Below are 23,918 nucleotides of genomic sequence, written 5' to 3' on the forward strand. Positions count from 1 at the left end.
AGAGGATCCCTCGAAAACCGTTGGCATCAACGACGCGGAAAAAAGGGAACTGATGTCGTCACGCCGACGTGGGCCTATTATGGAGTCGGTGACGTCAGCTGAGCCGCGCGGGATGCCGTGCTTCTATGACGTCTTCCACGTCGGCGCGAAGCTACAAAAAGAATTTCCGAATGTTGCTGACGCAGGGGGATATTCACAAAGTGAGGAATCCACTGGCAGATGTATCCATAAGAAACTCTAATTTATACTCCTAATCAACGGGGAGTCTGTTAGGCAAACATCGAAAAAAAGAAAGGGCAAAAGTATGGCACGTCATCTCACGTTTAAGTGAAGATCGGTCGGCCATTTTAGAGGTTTGGGAAACCTCTGGTTTACTTACACTTTATTACTTTTTGACAGCTCGGATTTATCGGTTACTTTTCAACCATTCTTCAGAGCTTGTCAGTTACACAGCGATCGTAAGGAAGACATTTATTGGGGTTATCTTACTATTTTTGCTGTTTTCATATTTGAAAAGGATTTGAAAGTGTGTGGATAATTTTATGAGATGACTGGGGAAGCAGTTCGGATAGTTTGGCCTCACCCGTGGAAGATAAATTAAAGGAAATGCTAGAAAAATTCTCTCAGGATTTGGATTCAAAAATAGATTGAAAGTTATAGAATTTGTTGCAGGAAAAGAGGGTTGTAGCTGAAGAGGAATGGTTTTGGTCAGCTGGGGAAGGATCCTAGATTTAAAAAAGAGGTAAGGTGAATAGAAAGCGTAAAAACATAGATTATTCTGTGTCACAGTCTAAGAGAGGAAAATTTAACGGATCTAGAAATAAAATTTCAGTGCGAATAAAAATTGGTGGTGTCGAGGACACACAAGAGGACCAACATAAGGGTCCAGGTAAATGTAAGGAAACGTGGACAGCACACAAACATTCAGTTGTGCATAGTGATAACTCCTCTGGGAGTGCAGAAGTGGAGCTAAGCAGCTCATCGGACTTTAATATAGACAATGATGATGAGGTAGTGACACAGAAACTGAAAAGAGTGCAGATGAGCAAGAACGGGTGTTAATTGACCCCCTTGGGGGATTCATGTTTGATCCCATGCTAATAAAACACCCGCTTTCCCCTGAATGGGCACCAGTTGCTGTTGTTGCAGAGTATGTGCAAGTTTGGTTAAGAAAACAAATCTCTAAAGCTGTTAGATTAGTGACCTAGACCTATGTTGGCCAATAAAGTAATGCAGACCCCTGACGTGGACCCAAAAAATATAGCCGTTATTGGAAAAGGAGGATGAGATCCCAGAAAGGGATTAGATAAAGGTTATGGATGTGCCTAGATTACTGGATTTAATGGGTCCAGTAACAAAAACTTTTTATATAACGGAAGAGGCTTTTGTGGATAAGACCCCCTTTAATGTGGAGGAACTAACAGAATGGATACAACAAGCAATCTGCCTTTTAGGTTACCCGAATACCGCAATATCTATTAAGTGGTGGAAGAGCATCCTCCTAAAAATAGATTCTAAATTGGTTGAAGTAGCCAATAATGGGGAAGGGCTAGCAGCGAATGGTTTATTGTTTGGAGAGGTATTCATTGAAGCGATTTCAAGATATGTGGGTGTGTTTAGTTCAATACAAAAGTCTCAAAGGAAGTTAAAAAAAGTTTTTGACAGGCGTGTTTTGGGCTGGGCGAATGAGGGGTCGGTTCCCCGGCCGGGATCAAAGTATTTCAAGGGCCTCTTTTCAAGAGGGTTATACCTAAGCTATACCTAACCGCACATCATTCAGTGGGAATTTACTCACAGAGATAAAGGACTTGAGGCAGGGGAACACAAGGAGAACGTCGGTCGTGCTTGTGGGTTGGGTAAGTATAGACCTTACTGTTAACCCCCTAAAACTGGGCGGGAGACTTGCTCAGTTTTTCAACAATTGGTTAAAGGTAACAAGAGATCTGTGGGTTTTAGCAACCGGGAGGGGATACCACATAGATTTTCTAGAAGAACCAGTTCAGAATGAAGTACCAGAAATAATAAGGTTCAGTATGGAACTCTCAAAATTGGTGGACAGGGAAGTAAAAGATTTCGAAGAGAAAGGAGCTATTGTTGAGGTGAAAAATACTCAAGAGGGTTGTGTGAGCAATATATTTTTAGTAGAGAAAAAAGACAAAGGTATGGGACCAGTCATAAATCTGTAGAGTCTGAACGATTGGGTGGAATATCACCATTTCAAAATGGAAGGTTTACATCTTATAAGGGATGTTCTTCCGTCGGGGATTGGTTAACCAGATTGGATTTAAAAGACGCTTACCTAACAATTCCAATTTGGAAACCCCATTAGAAATATCTGCAATTCAGGTGGGGCGGTAAAATGTGGAAGTTTGTGTGTCTTCCTTTCGGTCTATCCTCGGCCCCTTGATGCTTCACCAAGGTACTTCGGTCCGTGGCAGCATATGTAAGGGAAAGTGGTGTACGCCTGATCATATTTCTAGACGACATCCTTTTCATGGGAAACAGCCATTACAACGCAGTCATTACAACGCACGACATTTACAATGCGGTCATTACAACGCAACTGCTTTTACATTGCATGGCATTACAACGCAGCCATTACAACACATGTCACTACAACGCATGCCATTACAATGCATGTCACTACAACGCATGCCATTACAACGCATTATAAGGTAGGTAAAAGGGAATAGTAATTTTAACTCCTATACTATCCAACACTTACCCTACTGTTGCACTCACAGGAGTGGGAATAATAATTTTTATCCCCACACTATCCAACACTTATCCTACTGTTTCACTCACTGGAGTGGGAATAGTACATTTTACCCCTACACTATCCAGCACTTAACCTACTGTTGCACTCACTGGAGTGGGAATAGTACATTTTACCCCTATACTATCCAACACTTACCCTACTGTTGACCTAAAAGTATTATGCATTGTAATGGTCTGCATTTTAATGGAATGCGTTGTAAATGTAGTTTCTAAAAATGCGTTGTGATGGCATGCGTTGTAAAATCATGCATTTTAATGGATGTTGCAATGTATAACCGTGTTGTAAAGGCATGCGTTGTAAATGTTTGCGTTGTAACATGTCCTATTCCCTTTTTATGGATAAGAAAAGATCCAAGGTGTTGGAACATACACTCATGGCAGTTAGAGGAGTTGGGTTTTGTGAACAGGAAGAAATCATGTTTAATTCCGAGTCAAGTTACTCAGATTTTAGGTTTTATGATAAACACAGTTCAGGGACAACTAAAACTACCAAAGGAAAAATTGAAGCATATAAAGAAAGAAAGAAAATATTCTGAGTTTGGAAAAGACCTCTCTAAGAATGCTGGCAAGGGTAATAGGCTTGTTGTCATCTACAATTCAGGCTATTTTTCCAGGACCTTTGAATTATTGTGCTCTCCAGAGATTGAAGACCGAGCACCTAAGATAGGGGTTGAAATATTTAGAAGAGCTGACTCTTTCAGAGGAAGCCAAGGAAGAGCTTGGCTGGTGGTTAAAAAATATGGAGGAGTGGAATGGGAGAGACATTTTTGGAACGTCACCAGACCTGATTATAGAATCGGATGCAAGTATGACAAGTTAGGGGACAGATTGTGGCGAAACATCTACAAGAGGTTTATGGTCAGAGAGAAGAATTTGAACATAAATTCTTTGGCACTTTTGGCAGGTTTCTGGTTGATAAAAAGTTTTACAAAGGGCAATGTGAAATGTTTGGTTGTGTTGCGGATGGCCAATGCGTCTGCTGTGAGGTATGTGAACAATTTAGGCAGTCCAAAGTCAAAAGATTTGGCAGATCTGGCCAAGGTGTTTTGGGATTATTGTTTGAGTCAGAACATTTCAGTTCAGGCGGAACATATCCCAGGTTTGAGAAATTAGGAGGCAGACTGGCTCTAAGGAAATCACAGAGACTCAAGCAACTGGACTTTAGACAGACAAGTTTTCTTGAAATTGATGTAAATTTGGGGCCCTTTTCAGGTGGATCTGTTTGCAGACAGGTTGAATAGCCAGTTGAAGATGTTTTACAGCTGGTGACCGGATCCGGAGTCAGCTGGGATTAATGCTTTCAGACAGAAGTGGAGGGGTCTGAAGGGGTATGCTTTTCCACCATTTTCAATAATATTCGAGTAGCTATGATGGTTTGCAGGTGGAAAGAGACGGTGGTGCTGGTGACACCACTGTGGAAGTCATAAGTGTGGTACCCTATTTTGCTAGAAATTATGATAGATTATCCAATTCTGCTGCCTATGTTCCTGAGATCCTAGTGGGAACAACAGGGGAATTACACAATCTGATATCAGAGGACCAATTGAGACTGATGGCATGGAGAATTTCAGGAGAGTTTGGGAGGTGCTAGGACTTTCACAAGCGGCATCAAATCTTATCAAGGAAACTTGGGTGCAGGGAACACGTAAAATATATAGATTGGCATGGAAAAAAATGATTTGCTGGTGTGTGGAGAAAGGTTTTGATCCAGTTTCAGTGGATATTGTGGAGGTAGTGAACTACTTGTCTGAGATGTTTGCAAGAGAGTTGTCTTATAGGACAATTAATGCTTACAGATCAGCAATCACTTCGGGTCACAATCTTATAAATGGAAATTTTTGCAGGGCAGGATGTCTTGGTGAAGAGACTCATGAGGAATATTAGAATATCAAAACCGCTGGTTTCAAGATATAACTCTGTTTGGGGTGTGACAAAAGTGTTGAGGTATTTGGATGGATTGGGGGCTAATGATTTATTAAGCCTAAAGTCTTTATCCCTAAAGTTAAGCTTTATTATGCTTAGTTTACTTTAGAAGAGTATCAGTCGTTAAAGCATTAGGGGCTAGATATAGGTAATTTAGATTTACCGATTCGAAAATACCATATTTTACTGATTTGGTATTTTCGAATCGGTAAATGCAATGTAGGTAATTATTCGGTAAAAAATACTGAATCTGTAAGATTCGGTATTTACCGAATCGGTAATTACCGATTCGGTATTTGCCATTCATTCCTATGGGCCTGGAGGCCCATAGGAATGAATGTCAATTACCGAATCGGTAAATACAGATTCGGTAAAATTGGAAAAAAGTCAAGGGTGGCAGGGAGTCACTTCGACACCCTGCTGCACCCCTGATTAGTGCTTGTGTGCACATGTGGCACACATACATGCCCTAAGGGCATGTATGTCTGTCATATGGCACAGGTGTAAATGCACATATTTGCATTTACATAGGAATTCGTTATTTACCACCAACTAATAGTTGGTGGTAAATAACGAATCCTTAAAGCCCAGAAGCACTGTTAAAAGTGCTTCCTACATCTCATTTACCGATTCTGTAAATACTGAATCGGTAAATGATGATTCGGTAAATACCGAATCGGTAAATACCGATTCGTTATTTACCGAATCGGTAAAAAAGCCTCCTACATCTCAAAAGTCTATTACCGGTCGGTAACGGACGATTTCGGCGGTTACCGACCGGTAATAGCCTACCTACATCTAGCCCTAGATGTTTTAAACAGGATACTTTCCCCAGAGGGTGCGTCTTTTTATTTAAACAAAAGAGCAAAGACAAATTCACATGCTATATTTTACCCATATTTTGATGACCATGAAAATTTATGTGTGGTGCGCTGTGTGAGTGAGTACAAAGAGAGAACGTTACATTTGAAAGCATCAGATATGAAACAATTGTTGATTTCTTTTAGAAGTCCTCCTAGGAGTGTGTCATCTCCAACTCTAGCGAGATGAGTGAAAGAGGTGATGAGGAATTCAGGAGTGGATGTGAGTTTATTTGGAGCACATTCTCTGAGAGATGCATCTGCTTCACTAGCATTTATGCTAAGTGGTGCTTTACAAGACATTTTGAAATGTGCTGATTGGTCAAATGATACAACATTTCGCAAGTATTATTTCAAGCCTCTTGAAAATGCAGCATGGTGTTTGTTAAAATGCTTTGAACATGTTAGCCTCCAGTCTTGACATAAAATGTGGATTTTCCCCAGCGTTGATGGTCCGTAAATCTGGATTTTATTGAAGACACAGAGGCTAATATTATTCTCACCCTACACCCAACGCTGTTTATTCGTGTGTTTATATCAATTTGTCAACAATAAACGAAGAGGATGAGGCGAAGCGAAAGCACCAATGATGCGGATCTTTTGTAGTATTGGTGTTGACTTCTTTCATGGAGGAAGATTATGAACTTGATCATGGTTACTTGTTGTTTTGGAACATTTTAGAAAACATGTTTATGATCATATGAATGAAGATAGGAAAAAAGAAGGATGAGGTCGGAGGATTCTGGCATTTTATTGGAAAGAATTCTTTGTTGAAGGTGTTTTAAATTCCTTACAGTGGCTGAGCTGTAGCAATAAAATGAAGATTGCAATATTATTAGCCAGCATGTCTTTAATAAAATCCAGATTTTCTGACCCTCAAGGCTGGGGAAAATCTACATTTTCCCTGCGATGAGGAGAGAACCAGGCTTGACAGCAGCATGGTGGCCACCATCTATGAGCGCAGCTTCCTTGCCAAAGGGGGCGGCCTACATTAGTAGGTTTGGAGCTGCAAGGCCCACTAGTGATTTACAACCCAGAGTATGAGTAGATGGGGATGCCGAAATCCATTCCCAGAAAACTTTCACAGCCATACCAGAGATGTACAGAGAAGTGACCTATGTGTAGTGAGCGAGGGACAAATACAACAATGCAGACTAGACTAGCGATATGGTCTGGATGAATGCTTGCCTGACGAGTGAAGGCTACAAGGATGAGAAACTTTCTTCAGATTGGAAGACATGTATATGGCCTTGCCGACTAGAAACACAATAAACACACCAGTCAGATAGTTGATCAGCAACAGAAAGCCTCCTCAAAACACCCATACAAGCTTTAGCTCATGCCCACTAGAAGTGTAATGGAGCTGTGGCTGACCATCATTCAATGAATGAATATCTCCCAAAAAGAGAGAAAAGAAGGTGCGGAGCCATCACAAAATCCCGACATTTCTATCAGGAAAGCGGACTTGTCAGAAAGCCTGCTACCATTTAAATAAGTTTTGCAAGGGGAACTTAAATGTGATGTGGAGAGAAACCTGCAAGATCTCCGCTCTGAATGGGTTTCTAAAACTGGGGACGTGACGAAGAATGTTCACACACTAGGGGCCAGAAAAGTGGAACGCGAGAACATGGTGGATCTTCTGAAGCCAAACTAAAGATGAGAGAAATGGAAGCAATATATTTTACTCTGAGTTAACGTAACCAGAGGAACTGGTAAATAAGTCCAGGAGGGACAGCCTAAACATAAGAGGCCTGGAGGAAGATGCGGAGGGTCCTGGTCTTAGCGACTACACAGTGGGAATCTTCTTATCCTTTCTGGGAGAGTGGTATAAAGACGTTAGGATAGATACGGTGCACTACGTCAGACCATGCAGGCCGCAGCACTCACAGATACCTTGTGATGTTCTTGCCAAATGTCATTACTATTCTCTGAAAGAAGAGTTATTGAAAGCACCAAGGAAGTAAGGTAGGTGCACTTCCGAATTTGCTGCTCCACAATATTCTCAGATGTCTCCTAGTCCATGCTCCAGACAAGAGGCCTTAAAGTCAATAATGGAACAATTACACTCTGGTAGTTGCATTACAGATAGACTTCTTCTTTTAGGCTTAAATTTGAACATGGAGGAAACACCCATCACTTTGCAGACAGGATGGAACCTCTGAGGATATCTGAGAACTCTCATTCAAACTGAAGACTGGAATCAAAGACTGGGATCTAGCAAAGCAGATACTGGCAAGTGCAACAAAATCAGTTAGGGGCAGAGAGGATGGTGACTAGTCATTGACTTTGATCAACAATTTAAGAATCTAACAAATTAGAAAACCTACCAAATACTAATAAGACGCTTGAGAAGGGGCTTTCAATAATGTAGTACAGGGATGGTTCACAGCATCCCTTAGGACAGTGGTGGTGAACACCTCATAGAACAGGCTGGAATCTTCTAACTTGGTTGGATCGATTCGCTGAATTCTAAGGGGGGCGGATAGGCACATGAAGTTAATTTGAATGAGTGGTTTGGGAGGGTCCAGTCCTCCCCAATAATCCGGCTACAACAAAGATGTGGTCTATACTGTGTGGGAGCACCGAGAACCTCTTAACGCTCTGGCAGAGCACCAGCACTTTTCAAGAAGAGGTAATTTTGTTGCTATCAACAATACAAGTTTACCTGAAAGTTGTTTTGCGTTTGCTTAGGACGTTTTGTTATACAGGGTAGTTGGAGTGGGGTTGGGAATATGGTGTTTCTTGGGGTCCTGTTGAGGGGCACTCGTTGGGAAGAAAAAATAACTGGACCACAATGTACTAGCCGGGACATCGGGAGGTATAGAGGAGTTGCTATTAGATGCCTTGAAGACAAGCGATATACCCATCATAGCATCAAACCATAGTGAAAATTGTCTCTTTTGATGTGAAAGGGCTCAATGCTTTGGTGTAAAGGAGAGCAGTTTGGAAATTTCTCAGGGTCTCTAAGCCGGATATTACTTGCGTACAAGCAATGCACTGGCTGAAGAGGGTCCATGAGCGAATGAAACAATGGGTGTACCCAACAGCCTACTACTCATCAGCAGTGTCAAAACACTCTGCTGTAGCCATCTTCTAGAGCAGGGACTTACCACAGTACCGACAGTGAAGGACGGCATCGGATTCTGACAGGATTGCTGTTTGAATGCCCAAGACATGTTTTTGAGGGGCTTTTTGAAGATACTATTAGGGTTTGCAAATGGGTGACATTATAATAAGTGGGGATTTCAAATTTCAGTGCAGTGTGGGATGCCTAGAGAGATATGTGTCCCAGGGGAAGGAGGCACATGGGCACTTTTTTTTACTAATCTCAAGGGAACTCTGAAAGAAATGGCTCACATGTTGATTATACAACAGTGAGTAGTGCACCTATTCCAGTGGTTGTCACAGCAGAGATTGGCTTCATATCTGTTTCTGACCATGTCCTGTTTCAAATTACATTTGGGAGGGAAGGCCCCAAAGTGACAATATGGAGATTACACCTAGCTCAGTAATTATTAGGCTTCCTGAAAAAGTGTACCAGTATATCCCTAGGTGGTGCATAGGAACACTTTAAAGCAGAGGTGAAGGGGGAGTTCAAATTGCTTAGGTCACACATACAGAGGTTGAGGACATAAGGCCAAACCACAGAAACTAGATTTAGGCTGCGTACAGGGACAGTCCAACTGTGCAGCTTCCCGAAAGCTGACCCCATCAGGGAACGGCAGGAGTTATCTATATTAATAGAGCAGAACTTTCCTTTTTTCCTTTGAAGCAACACTCTTGTGTTGCAGTACACAAGGTTGGCATGCACCTGGCTAAACTACTGTAAAGAAGGAGGGTAGGGGATTATATTAACAAATGAAGATCTGCAATGGTGCCATCTTGGTAAAAGAAGATAAGTTAGATTTCAGAGATTCCTGTTCCTCTTTATATACACGGGGCAGTCACTCACTTCCACAGCAACTTCGATATATCGGAAAGAACAAACTTCCAAACACTCACAGAGTAGCAAACAGAGGCACTGGATGCTCCTCATTGGAGAGGAAGAAGTGGTCAGGAGGGCAATAGGGGGACTTAAGGATAATAAAGTGCCATGGCCTGATGGATGTTCTGGGGACTTAATAAGACCCACACTACCCAGTTGACCTCAAAATTGATGGACCTATATACTTACTGAGTCTCAATATAGAACCTCTTGCTTGTCCGATTAGGAGCTTCCTGGTTATACGAGGATTCCATTAGATTCCACTGAATAGAAAACAATCCTGTATGGTGACAAAGTCCTCCTCACTTTACGCTTCCCTGACATCTCACTCCCTGAGGTGGTCCGATATTTGATTAACTTTAAAGTGGTAGCAGGGTACAAGAGAAACGTAGACATGTCAGGAATTTACAAATGTTCCCCGACCCCACACACGGCACAACTGATGGAAATTAGATACTCCTTCTCATGAGCAAATGCATTTATCAAAAAACTTGGGGATTAGATACCATTCATGGGTGGTGGACATTTATGGAGCCAATTTCCTCTCTGTAATAATGGGCCTACAGAAGAAATTAGCTCAATGGTCCCCTTCTTTACATATCATGGTCAGGGAGACTCAATGCTGTAAAAAATGTATTTATTACTGAGACTCCTGTAATTATTTCAAGGTTTTGTAGTTCAAACTGAGAATACCTTTCTTGAAAACGTACGCAAATCAATAACAAGGATACTTTCTCCAGAGGGTGCGTCTTTTTATTTAAACCAAAGAGCAAAGACAAATTCACATGCTATATTTTACCCATATTTTGATGACCATGAAAACGTATGTGTGATGCGCTGTGTGAGTGAGTACAAAGAGAGAACTTTACATTTGAAAGCATCAGATATGAAAACATTGTTGATTTCTTTTAGAAGTCCTCCTAGGAGTGTGTCATCTCCAACTCTAGCGAGATGAGTGAAAGAGGTGATGAGGAATTCAGGAGTGGATGTGAGTTTATTTGGAGCACATTCTCTGAGAGATGCATCTGCTTCACTAGCATTTATGCTAAGTGGTGCTTTACAAGACATTTTGAAATGTGCTGATTGGTCAAATGATACAACATTTCGCAAGTATTACTTCAAGCTTCTTGAAAATGCAGCATGTTGTTTGTTAAAATGCTTTGAACATGTTAGCCTCCGGTCTTGACATAAATTGTGGATTTTCCCCAGCGTTGATGGTCCGAAAATCTGGATTTTATTAAAGACACAGGCTAATATTATTCTCACCCTACACCCAACCCTGTTTATTCATGTGTTTATATCAATTTGTCAACAATAAACGAAGAGGATGAGGCGAAGCGAAAGCACCAATGATGCGGATCTTTTGTAGTATTGGTGTTGACTTCTTTCATGGAGGAAGATTATGAACTTGATCATGGTTACTTGTTGTTTTGGAACATTTTAGAAAACATGTTTATGATCATATGAATGAAGATAGGAAAAAAGAAGGATGAGGTCGGAGGATTCTGGCATTTTATTGGAAAGAATTCTTTGTTGAAGGTGTTTTAAATTCCTTACAGTGGCTGAGCTGTAGCAATAAAATGAAGATTGCAATATTATTAGCCAGCATGTCTTTAATAAAATCCAGATTTTCTGACCCTCAAGGCTGGGGAAAATCTACATTTTCCCTGCGATGAGGAGAGAACCAGGCTTGACAGCAGCATGGTGGCCACCATCTATGAGCGCAGCTTCCTTGCCAAAGGGGGCGGCCTACATTAGTAGGTTTGGAGCTGCAAGGCCCAGTAGTGATTTACAACCCAGAGTATGAGTAGATGGGGATGCCGAAATCCATTCCCAGAAAACCTTCACAGCCATACCAGAGATGTACAGAGAAGTGACCTATGTGTAGTGAGCGAGGGACAAATACAACAATGCAGACTAGACTAGCGATATGGTCTGGATGAATGCTTGCCTGACGAGTGAAGGCTACAAGGATGAGAAACTTTCTTCAGATTGGAAGACATGTATATGGCCTTGCCGACTGGAAACACACTAAACACACCAGTCAGATAGTTGATCAGCAACAGAAAGCCTCCTCAAAACACCCATACAAGCTTTAGCTCATGCCCACTAGAAGTCTAATGCAGTCGCTGACCATCATTCAATGAATGAATGTCTCCCAAAAAGAGAGAAAAGAAGGTGCAGAGCCATCACAAAATCCCGACATTTCTATCACGAAAGCGGACTTGTCAGAAAGCCTGCTACCATTTAAATAAGTTTTGCAAGGGGAACTTAAATGTGATGTGGAGAGAAACCTGCAAGATCTCCGCTCTGAATGGGTTTCTAAAACTGGGGACGTGACGAAGAATGTTCACACATTAGGGGCCAGAAAAGTGGAACGCGAGAACATGGTGGATCTTCTGAAGCCAAACTAAAGATGAGAGAAATGGAAGCAATATATTTTACTCTGAGTTAACGTAACCAGGGCCGGCTCTAGGTTCAAGGTGGCCCTGGGCAGGGAGCGTAGGTGGGGGGCCCCGGAAGAGGGGGTCCGGGCGGGTCGGAGCGCCGAGGCCAGTGAAGAGGGGGTAGGGTCAGGGTGTTTGGAAGTGGAACAGAGCCGGAGGCCACCAAATCCCTGCCAGGGGCCTCCACGCAAATATGTATCCATCCTCAGAGGATTATTATATTAAGGATATATATTGGCGTGGTGGCCCCTGGGGTTTCGTGGCCCTGTGCAGGTGCACAGCTTGCACATGCCTAAGGCCGGCCCTGACGTAACCAGAGGAACTGGTAAATAAGTCCAGGAGGGACAGCCTAAACATAAGAGGCCTGGAGGAAGATGCGGAGGGTCCTAGTTTTAGCGACTACACAGTGGGAATCTTCTCATCCTTTCTGGGAGAGTGGTATAAAGACGTTAGGATAGATAGGGAGCACTAAGTCAGACCATGCAGGCCGCAGCACTCTCAGATACCTTGTGATGTTCTTGCCAAATGTCATTACTATTCTCTGAAAGAGGAGTTATTGAAAGCATCAAGGAAGTAAGGTAGGTGCACTTCCGAATTTGCTCCTCCACAATATTCTCAGATGTCTCCCAGTCCACCCTCCAGACAAGAGGCCTTCAAGCCAATAATGGAACAATTACACTCTGGCAGTTGCATTACAGATAGACTTCTCCTTTTGGGCTTAAATTTGAACATGGAGGCAACGCCCATCACTTTGCAGACAGGATGGAACCTCTGAGGGTATCTGAGAACCCTCATTCAAACTGAAGACTGGAATCAAAGACTGAGATCTGGCAAAGCACATACTGGCAAGTGCAACAAAATCAGTTAGGGGCAGAGAGGATGGTGACTAGTCATTGACTTTAATCAACAAATTAAGAATCTAACAAATTAGAAAACCTACCAAATACTAATAAGAGGCTTGAGAAGGGGCTCTTAATAATGTAGTACAGGGATGGTTCACAGCACCCCTAAGGACAGTGGTGGTGAACACCTCATAGAACAGGCTGGGATCTTCTAACTGGGTTGGATCGCTTCCCTGAATTCTAAGGTGGGGCGGATAGGCACATGAAGTTGATTCAAATGAGTGATTTGGGAGGGTCCGGTCCTCCCCAATGATCCAGCTACAACAAAGATGTGGTCTATACTGTGTGGGAGCACCGAGAACCTCTTAACGCTCTGGCAGAGCACCAGCACTTTTCAAGAAGAGGTAATTTTGTTGCTATCGACAATACTAGTTTACCTGAAAGTTGTTTTGCGTTTGCTTAGGACGTTTTGTTATACAGGGTAGTTGGAGTGGGGTTGGGAATATGATGTGTCTTGGGGTCCTGTTGAGGGGCACTCGTTGGGGAGAAGAAATAACTGGACCACAATGTACTAGCCGGGACATCGGGAGGTATAGAGGAGTTGCTATTAGATGCCTTGAAGACAAGCGATATACCCATCATAGCATCAAACAATAGTGAAAATTGTCTCTTTTGATGTGCAAGGGCTCAATGCTTTGGTGTAAAGGAGAGCAGTTTGGAAATTTCTCAGGGTCTCTAAGCCGGATATTACTTGCGTACAAGCAATGCACTGGCTGAAGAGGGTCCATGAGCGAATGAAACAATGGGTGTACCCAACAGCCTACTACTCATCAGCAGTGTCAAAACACTCTGCTGTAGCCATCTTCTAGAGCAGGAACTTACCACAGTACCGACAGTGAAGGACGGCATCGGATTCTGACAGGATTGCTGTTTGAATGCCCAAGACTTGCTTTTGAGAGGCTTTTTGAAGATACTATTAGGGTTTGCAATGGGTGACATTATAATAAGTGGGGATTTCAAATTTCAGTGCAGTGTGGGATGCCTAGAGAGATATGTGTCCCAGGGGAAGGAGGCAAATGAGCACTTTTTTTTTACGAATCTCAAGGGAACTCTGAAAGAAATGGCTCACATGTTAATTATACAACAGTGAGTAGTGAACCTATTCCAGTGGTTGCCACAGCAGAGATTGGCTTCATATTGTTTCTGACCATGTCCTGATTCAAATTACATTTGGGAGGGAAGGCCCCAAAGTGACAATATGGAGATTACACTTAGCTCAGTGATTATTAGGCTTCCTGAAAAAGTGTACCAGTATATCCCTAGGTGGGGCATAGGAACACTTTAAAGCAGAGGTGAAGGGGGAGTGCAAATTGCTTAGGTCGCACATACAGAGGTTGAGGACATAAGGCCAAACCACAGAAACTATATTTAGGCTGCGTACAGGGACAGTCCAACTGTGCAGCTTCCCAAAAGCTGACCCCATCAGGGAACGGCAGGAGTTATCTATATTAATAGAGCAGAAATGTCCTTTTTTCCTTTGAAGCAACACTCTTGTGTTGCAGTACACAAGGTTGGCATGCACCTGGCTAAATTACTGTAAAGAAGGAGGGTAGGGGATTATATTAACAAATGAAGATCTGCAATGGTACCATCTTGGTGAAAGAGGATAAGTTAGCTTTCAGAGATTCCTATTCCTCTTTATATACACGGGGCAGTCACTCACTTCCACAGCAACTTCGATATATCAGAAAGAACAAACTTCCCAACACTCACAGAGTAGCAAATGGAGGCACTGGATGATCCTCATTGGAGAGGAAGAAGTGGTCAGGAGGGCAGTAGGGTGACTGAAGGATAATTAAGTGCTATGGCCTGATGGATGTTCTGGGAACTTAATAAGACCTACACTACCCAGTTGACCTCAAAATTGATGGACCTATGTACTTACTGAGTCTCAATATAGAACCTCTTGCTTGTCCGATTAGGAGCTTTCTGGTTATACGAGGATTCCTTTTGATTCCACTGAATAGAAAACAATCCTGTATGGTGACAATGTCCTCCTCACTTTACGCTTACCTGACATCTCACTCCCTGAGGTGGTCCAATATTTGATTAACTTTAAAGTGGTAGCAGGGTGCAAGATAAACTTAGATATGTCAGAAATTTTCAAATGTTCCCTGACCCCACACACGGCACAACTGATGGAAATTAGATACTCCTTCTCATGAGCAAATGCATTTATCAAAAAACTTGGGGATTAGATACCATTCATGGGTGGTGGACATTTATGGAGCCAATTTCCTCTCTGTAATAATGGGCCTACAGAAGAAATTAGCTCAATGGTCCCCTTCTTTACATATCATGGTCAGGGAGACTCAATGCTGTAAAAAATGTATTTATTACTGAGACTCCTGTAATTATTTCAAGGTTTTGTAGTTCAAACTGAGAATACCTTTCTTGAAAACGTACGCAAATCAATAACAAGGTTTCCCCGGAATTGGCTTCCCAGCAAGATTTCCTTTGCACTTACTCCAGTGAACTAGACAGAGACCAGACATGCAACTGCCAGACCTGCACATTTACGGTCTAAACATAGTTGGATAAAGTAGGGGTGCTTATGGACCATGATATTATAGGCTGCAAGGTGATTGCAGACCTGTTTCATGGAGACAGGATATAATCTTGTATGCAATGTAGGGTTTAATTCCAGTAACATAAAAGGGAGGGACTTGTTCAATCAAGACACTGGGTCCTCAGCCCAATGGTTAACCAGGCTGCCACTAAAGACCGTACACTCTTTGAGTTGAAAATGGGTGGGTGCTCAATGTGCCATAGCCCATAATTATGCAGTGCTTCCTGAAGCCTTCTCCCATTTCTCCTGGGCAGCCATGTCGAAATGAAACCCTTGGGCAAACATATTTCTCAGCTACAGTGGAAACTATTGAGGAGAGATATACATGGAAGGTCCACATGTGCTAACTGCAGGGAGAGACATTATAAACTGCTCTACGGTGGGTTTTACATGCAAGCTTGCCTTCATAGCATGTGCACTAATGGTAGCCATAAATGTTGGCGTGATGTGAGGGACAAGCAGATGCCTTACAAGTTTGGCGTGGGTGTCCAAAGGTAATGAAGGTCAGGGATGGAGAGGCGAAAGCCAGACACGTTTTTTGAATTCCCCATTTTCTAGATCCAGGGGTCCTGGCATTGGGTTTGAGAATGACAGGATACAAGGGTCTACCTCAACATGAATGGCGTGTGGTCTTGCAGTGCTGGGAGGAGCGAGAAGAGCCCGGCGGTTAATTGGAAAAAGGCCCAATGGCACCATCGATTATGGTAGAAACTGGTGCTTGAATGCCTGACCATTAACCTGGAGGGTACTTAAACGATGAGTGAAGAAATGTGGAACTATTGCTTAATAGGCCGTGAACTCGTTAAACTCTTCATGGGAAGGAGCAACGGTGGGCTAGGGCGGTACTCGAGGTTTGCAATCATAGGTGACGATATGGGGCCTGACTGTGATTTGGTTTTATGAAGGAGCTTGGGGCTGACTATGTGGGTGGTGGTGTGTTGGGGCAGGAATTGCAGGTGTTCCATGAGACACCCTATTATGTTATAGTGATGATACCCAGACATGACACCAGCATATGTAAACATTTTCAAAAAGGTAATGAACAGACTTTTGAATAACTATAAGTTAAATATAAGTTACATTTCATTTTTTTAATAGTTCTACATAGTGAGTCCGCTGTAGAAGTCTGGGGCTTATGGTTAGAGACACCTGACTCTTTCTCGTTTGAAGACATACCCACTGCAGATGTTACTAGTCCTTCAATTTCAAATCTGCTTCATTGGTTAGACACAGTAAACCTAATCTTTATAACATATTTTATCTGATTAACTGTACTCACCTCATCAGGCTCAGGCAGTGGAGGCAAATCTTCTAAACGGTACGGAAATATATATTCTTCACTCTAGAACAAGAAAGACGAACAAAGAAAGAACAAAGAAAGAATGAGCAGCCTGCCACAAACTAGTGTCCAATAAACTTTCTATCCTTATCCTCAATATCAGACACTGTAGATTACTTTACTATGCTGGGATCATAAGTCATAGTGAATGCAGCTGGGAAGTCATTTTCTGCTTTTCTGAGGGGAAGATGGTCACAAGGTACTGGTGTGAATATGTTTGACTTTTCCGTACTAGGATAATATTGTGCATGCATAAATCGATTTACAAGTGCACATTTTATTCTGGTGAATTCTTTACGCTTGCAAATCAAATCATTTCCGAGTGTAAGGTGAACTTACTTGCATAAATGGTTTCATGAAATCAGTCCACATGCTTCCAATGGAAGTTCACGCAGCCTCGAAAAATCCTGCCTAACGTAAAAAGTGTTCCAATTGCAAAGGCTTGGCATTTAATCGTAAGGAAGAGGAACAGGGAGACAGCAATCACCCTATAAGTCTGTTAATTGTTTCTGATGTCAGAATACGCTTATAATAAGAAAAGTATGTTACTAGTCACCAGTAATAATATTTTATAAATGCACACAGGGCGTCTTGTGCTGCTGGGCCAGCCCTGACATTGCAGAATACTCTAATACTATAATACTCCTGCACCTACCTATCAGATTCAATCAGGTTTCTTGCAGAGCACGACGACTTACCCATTAGGGTTTCAAGGCGCTGTGTGGTGGGGGGGATAGAACACAGAACAGTGGAGCAAGTGCGGCAAGAATGCGGGCAAAACAAAGGCCTGTCGGTAGCAGGAAACAGGCTAACACCAGTCCGCACCCCTCCCTTGGCCTGCCCAGAAACAGTAGACATCCGCGCATAAAGGCGAAAAGTGCAGCTCAAAACCAGGAACCAGAGAAAATACTGCCAGGAGAGGGATGGTCCATTGATCTATACCTTCTGCTGGGGTGGGAGGGAGTATATTTTGAATGACATGTCAACAGACCAATGGTGAAAGAGTGTTGATTAGGAGAACCTATATATGTATTTTTTGCATGATACTGTTTGGAAAATATGACGCTGACAAGACAGCTAAAGCTGTGTTTAGGCCAGACTTAACAAGAACAAACCTACAGCAATTTCTTCTTGAGAATCTGTAACTAACTTCACATAAGTCTTCAAGCTGTATCTTCTCTCATTATATTCCAGAATGAGCTGAAGACCTTCCTTGTCTAACATCTCACTGTCCCCCAATCCTTGTTCATGATAAGCCCATATGTGTTGGGAAGACTGACCCCAGAGATATCTGTGATCTTCACATGCCTTAACCACACACAGTCCCTTCACTCCCCAGAATCACATAGGCAGCTCACGCAAACTTACTTTCCGTGGTACTGTTTAATGCTTAATGGTTTTATCACCACCATTCCAAGTTGAAGGAATCGTTCTTTTCCGTCAACCCAGCCTCAAACTTCTCACATCTCCTCTGCTCCCCAACCTCCCTCCTACTCACCATGAGGTTCTCCCTCCAATAGTTGTACTGTTTTTGTCCTTTCCCTCCCACATTTATGCTTGCAGAAGCTTTCATACCCTCCCACCTCTCACCACATTGATGAGCACCTACTCTCCTATCACCTCCACCCTGAGTCTTCTTACTCAGGTAATGCTTCATGCAATCCTGTCTTACCTCTCCACCTTCATCCACTGTAGGTTTCTTCAGGTTCAGCACTGAGATTGGCGACGGAAATTGTGTCTTGGAAATCACGCATATAAAATTCTTTAATTTAATTGGTTAATGTTAATAAAGCTTGCAAAGCGCACTGCTACCCAAAGATGTCCTGGCGCTGGGAGCTACCTACTTGGTTACTGGAAAGGAAACTGATTTCAAGAAAAAAAGCCAGGTTTTCAGCACCCTTCTAAAGGAAAGGAACTCGGTTGCACTTCTAAGATGGAGGAGGAGGCTGTTCCAAGCCTTTGCGGCACAACAGGAGAAACTCCTGCTGGCTGTTTTGACCCATGGGATTTTAATTTTTTTTGCCTCAACCGAGCGCAGTGCTCTACCGAGAACATACCATTGAAGGTGTTGTCTCATATAAGAAGGGCCGGATCCTTTAAGGGCCTTAAAGACCGTACAAAGGGCCTTAAATTCCACGTGTTGGTTTACCCGGAGCCAGTGGAGGTTCCAAAGTCCCTTCTTCACCGAAACAAACCTTGGAATACCCAAAAGACCCCGGCTGCTGCATTTTGCATGACCTATAGTCAGTTAAGATGTCTTTTTTGGATGTTAAGATAGAGACCGTTGCAGTAATCAAGTCGAGACAAAATGAGACCAGTGGTTACTGTCCTGAGACTATCCTCAGGAAGAAGAAATGTAATTTTCCTCATGATCCTGAGAAGATGGAAACAGGAAGAAACGATTCGGCTAATCTGATCACCAAAGGAAAGTTTAGAGGCCACGATCACCCTCAAGTTCTTCACCAGGAAGGTAGCGAGTGGGGGCGGGCCCAAAATTTGAGGCCACCAATCAGGTGACCAGAGGTTCGAGGAGTTACCGAAGATGATCACCTCAGTTTTCCCTGCATTTAACTTGAGGCAATTTGCTGACATCCAGCTTGTGATAGCTTGCATGCAGTCGTGACAGTCGCGACCTGTCTCAGCCTCTTTGCCCTTCTATATTGACAACACTATGTGTGCTATCGGCATAGGAGCTCAGCTGGAGCCCAAATGATCGTATAAGGGCTGCCAGCGGGGACACGTAAACATTAAATAGTGTGTAGGGCTAAGTGCCGACCCCTGTGGAACGCCACAGGGCAGGGAGAAAGGCCTCGAACCATCCTTGCCCAGGTCCACTGTTTGGATTCTATCGTGAGAAAAGATTTTAGAAGGGCATGGGCATTGCCTAAAACCCCCATTTCACCTAACAGGTCCAGCAGCACTTCGTGCTGGACCGTGTCGAAGGCGGCCGAGAGATCCAACATAATCAAAATTGCAGCTCCTCCCTAATCTAATGCCTCTCGGATTTCTTCAGTTGATTTAATCAGAGCCAGCTCAGTGCTGTGTTCAGCAAGGAAGTCAAATTGTGTTGGGTCTAAAAGGCCATTAGTCTTAGGGAAGGAGCTTAGTTGAGAGGCAATTTCCTTTTCAATCATCTTAGCCATTAGCGGAAGGCGGGAGATGGGTCTAGAGTTGTTTGGGTCTAAATTAGATTTCTTCAGAAGTGTAAGGATGGAAGCTTTTTTCCAGGCCTTGTGAAACAGACCAGACTTGAAGATGATATTAAAAAACGGGGCAAGGGCCGCCCCAATAGTATTCGGGACGAGTTTGACCACTGATGCTGGGCATGGATCCAGAGGGGAGCCAGATTGGATTGCCAACAGGAGTTTTGTAGCATCTTGTGCCTCCAATGTCGCGAAGCTGTCTAAAGTGGGGAATACCTTGGTGTCGTTTGATGGGCCCCAGGCTCCCATCTTAATGCCATCCTTTGGCAGGATGCTGAAAGAGGAGAAAATGATGTCCACTTTTTCCCCAAAAAAGGAGGAGGCTAGGGTTTCATAGATTTCAGGGTCACTCCGTGGTTTGGCGCTAGAGGGAGTTGTACGTTTTGAAATAGTTTTAAAAAGTTCCTTTGTGGAGTATTTGGCATTATTAATCTGTTCCCCGAAGTACTTCTTCTTTGTATCAAAAAGCACTCTTTTGTAACGGTGATGATGAAGACATTGTTTAAAAAAAATTGGAAACATATTCCAACTTAATAAACTGATATTTAGTAGGCTTTTGTCAAGGATCCTGTTAAAGGACATTATGTAGAGAAGGAAACATGTTGAACGGAAAATAACAAGGAAAATATTACACTTTTTCACCATTTAAAGGCAAGTGCGGAACTTGCCCCTTGGCTCACAGAAAAGATTAAGAAGCTAAAAACGGAACTTGGTGAACTACAACATCGATGAATGACAATCAAATGCCATATTCTATGGCAGGACCGGAGGCTTCCGATTATGCTTTCTCTATTTCTTTACTGCAAACACAGCAGCCAATTAGGGTAAAACTACAATAATAAAAAACATCAATACCCATGAGGCTTTGAACCACGCCTCCTGTGTAACAGCCAGTCACTGCAATATCAAGTATACAAAGTAGAGAGACACTAATCTGTCTTCCTCTTTCTTTGCTGCTCCGCAGCCCAGATAAGTGCCTCTCTACTCTGTATACTTGCACTGTACTGTCTCATGCTTTTATGCTTCTGCATTACGTATGGCCATGTCCACTATTTTGATATCTTTTGATTGTACTTGGCTTACTTGGGGTTTTTCTGATTGGTGCGGGCTTGCGTGTAGCGCTGTCCCGCATTCCTTTCCCTTTCGGAAGCGTGGCTTCCCCGCCCGCTCTGTTCCTTAGTTAGCCCCTTTTTGAGCGCGTGTTGCGCTTTAGGAACTCCCCATGCCCGTCTGTTAGCTGCCTGCAGCTCCGGCTGCTTTCGATCGCCAGACTCGATCAGGAGGGACTTGGCAGGGAGCGAGGCGCACGCTGAGGCCTTCGCGGGCTCCCAACGTGCGTCTCCGGGTCTGCGCGCGTCTCAGTATGCGCGCAGCCCTGTTCAGTGCCGACAAAGACGCTCTGCCCCGGGCTGAACAGGGGTTTGCCACGCAGCAGGCCAGGAGCCGATTTGGGCCGTTTTTCACGACATTGAGGCAGCATTAAGGCCATTTATGTGATTTCTCCTGATTGCTGCATGTGGCTAGATTTAACCCCTGATCGACCAGGGCTTCCAGGCCCCAATTTTTGGGACCCCAAATCTGTTCTCCAGGTAGGGGTGTATACCTCCGTTAGTCCTAGAAAGGGACTGTTTACTCTATGAGTGACTGTTGTGACTTAGTATTATTTTCCTTCACTGGCTCCTGCGCCTGGCACTGCTCCCAATTGACGCCCTTATTTCGAGGCTGGTAAATAAGCTTCCCTCTGGGGATTTTGATTGGATTTCTCAAATCTGTTGGCGAGAATGGCAGACTATGACTGCTGCCTAAAGGAGGTTGCTGCGTGCGTCGACCAGGGCGACGAAGAGTGTTATGAAGATGAGTCCATGCAGGACCTCAGTAACAAGAAACTTACCATCAAATTAGTTTAGGCCTTTTTCTTCAGCCCTGCTACCACTCACTGAGGAGGTAGACCTGTCTGTCCCTGATAAGCCCACACCAGTTTCGTCCACTGTCCCTGACCCGGCCCCTCTGCCCTTAGCGAGTGCTCCCACAGGTTCCTCTTGGCCCCAGGTACACTCCTACGTTAAACGGTACGACTCTACTGAAATGTACCGGAGGGAGTCCCTCGCCCTTCCTCAGCCATCTCCTTTCACGGTGCAAGACACCACCAAGGGTACAGTTACCAACACTGGCTACTCCTAGGCTTCTTGGCCTCATAAGTGCGCAATGAAGCGTAACACGCTTCCTCCCCTGTTAGTCCTTCTCCCGTCCTGCTCGGCCCCTCAGTCATTATTCCACCCTAGATTTTCCGATTGGGTTCCCCCTCCTGCGGTGGCGGAATATTTGCAGACCTTCCTGCGCAGGGGTTTGACAAACAGGTTAGGACCTGTTTGAAGTCAGAAGGTCTGCATCCAGACCTTGCTGCATTTTGTCCCTTATCCCGACATAGATAGCTCATTGACTACCTTTTAAAGTAATATAGAAGGATCCCAAGAAGGGGATTGGCCACGCCCTCGGGGCGTACCAAGACGAGGTCCTTGACCTTTCGGCCCAGTTAGCTACATTCTAGAACTAGCCCTCCGAACTCAGGAGACGGGTGACGCTATCCACCCTGAGGTCCTGGCTGGGTGGGCGCGACGGGCGGTTTGCTAGCTTAAAAACGTTTAATGCGCCCTGGCCTCGGAGAGACGCAACTCCATACTTCTCAGGAGGGATCCACTGTTAGTGGAATTGGTTTGATCAGATCCTGGGCCGTTGGCAGAGGGCCAGCTCTTTCGTGACAAGTTTATACAATATCGGCAAGTTCATTAGTGCTTTCACTTCCCTCGACAACTCTCAAGCTTCATTGAAATGAGTGCTGCACCAGGTCTCTGGTAGGGCCAGGCATAGCAGAAGAGACTCGACCGGCCGCTATCCAAATACTTGTCCTCAACGAGGATATGCCCCTAGACGTGGCAGACGTTGTCCCAAGAACCCGAGCAAGCTGGCTTCTATCCTTCAAGGTCACGCGGCTACAGAGGCCGTTTTAGCAGGGGGGGGTTAACCGAGGATATAAGCATCTTGACTACCAGATTGAACTGTTAGATTGTCCCCTTCCAGCGTTTCCTCCCCGTACTCGCCTTGTCCCTTCACGTAAGGAGTTTTATATACTCACGACTAAAAGAGCTTTGGCCGAGCGAGCCTTTGCCATAGGACCCTTCATTCCCGAGGGTTTTGCAGCTACGTCTTTTGTGCAAAAGAAAGGTGCTGGCCAACGCCTGGTGTTAAACTTGAGAGGTTTCCACCCCTATAGTTATTCGCCACTTCAAGATGGAGTGGCATTCATCTTTGAGAGGTCTCTTGTTGGACAGAGATTGGAGGGTCCGGCTGGACCTGTAGGATGCATAACTCACTGTCCCGTTTGCCCCTCTCAACAAAAAATTCTTGCAGTTTCAATAGATGGGGCGTTGGTACCGGTATCGAACTCTCCCCTTGGGCCTATCATCAGCCCCGTGGGTCTTAACCACACTCCGGAAGCCTGTGGTTTCCCGCCTGCAAGAGATGGGTGTCCGACTCATTGTGTACTGAGACAACATGTTGATTCTGGCCCAGGAGCGGACTCTGCTTCTGCCTCACTTGGAGTGGGCGATGCCCCTGTTACTGACTCTGGGTTCTGTTATCTTTTCCTAAAACTTTTGTGCTGACTCCATGTCAAAGGATGGAGTTCCTGGGCTTCCTGCTGCAGCCCATCTCGACCCATCTCCTCTTTCCAGTAACCAAGATCAGATCCATAAAGTAGGAGATCAGAGCCACCTTGTCCTACCAGTTAACTTCTCTGAGAGTTCTTGCAGGAATAGTGGGTCCTCTTGCATCTTCGATTACAACTACTTTTTCAGGTCCCTTACTCTTCAGGGCCTTACAAAGTCTCAAGATTTACTACATTCAAAGAGTTCT

General features: G+C 43.9%; 1 protein-coding gene across 2 annotated transcripts in view; it reads right to left on the reverse strand.

The window, feature by feature from the left end:
- The window catches only part of TEX55 (testis expressed 55), a 532,765-nt gene that overhangs the window by 294,741 nt on the left and 214,106 nt on the right, over positions 1-23,918 (reverse strand). For both annotated transcript variants that reach the window (XM_078656720.1, XM_078656721.1), the window contains exon 9: positions 16,744-16,806. In XM_078656720.1, coding sequence (XP_078512846.1) covers positions 16,744-16,806 — 63 coding nt within the window. The remainder of the gene's footprint in view (positions 1-16,743; positions 16,807-23,918) is intronic.

This window comes from Lissotriton helveticus, chromosome 8, assembly GCF_964261635.1.
Source record: "Lissotriton helveticus chromosome 8, aLisHel1.1, whole genome shotgun sequence".
Classification (NCBI taxonomy): Eukaryota; Metazoa; Chordata; class Amphibia; order Caudata; family Salamandridae; genus Lissotriton; species Lissotriton helveticus.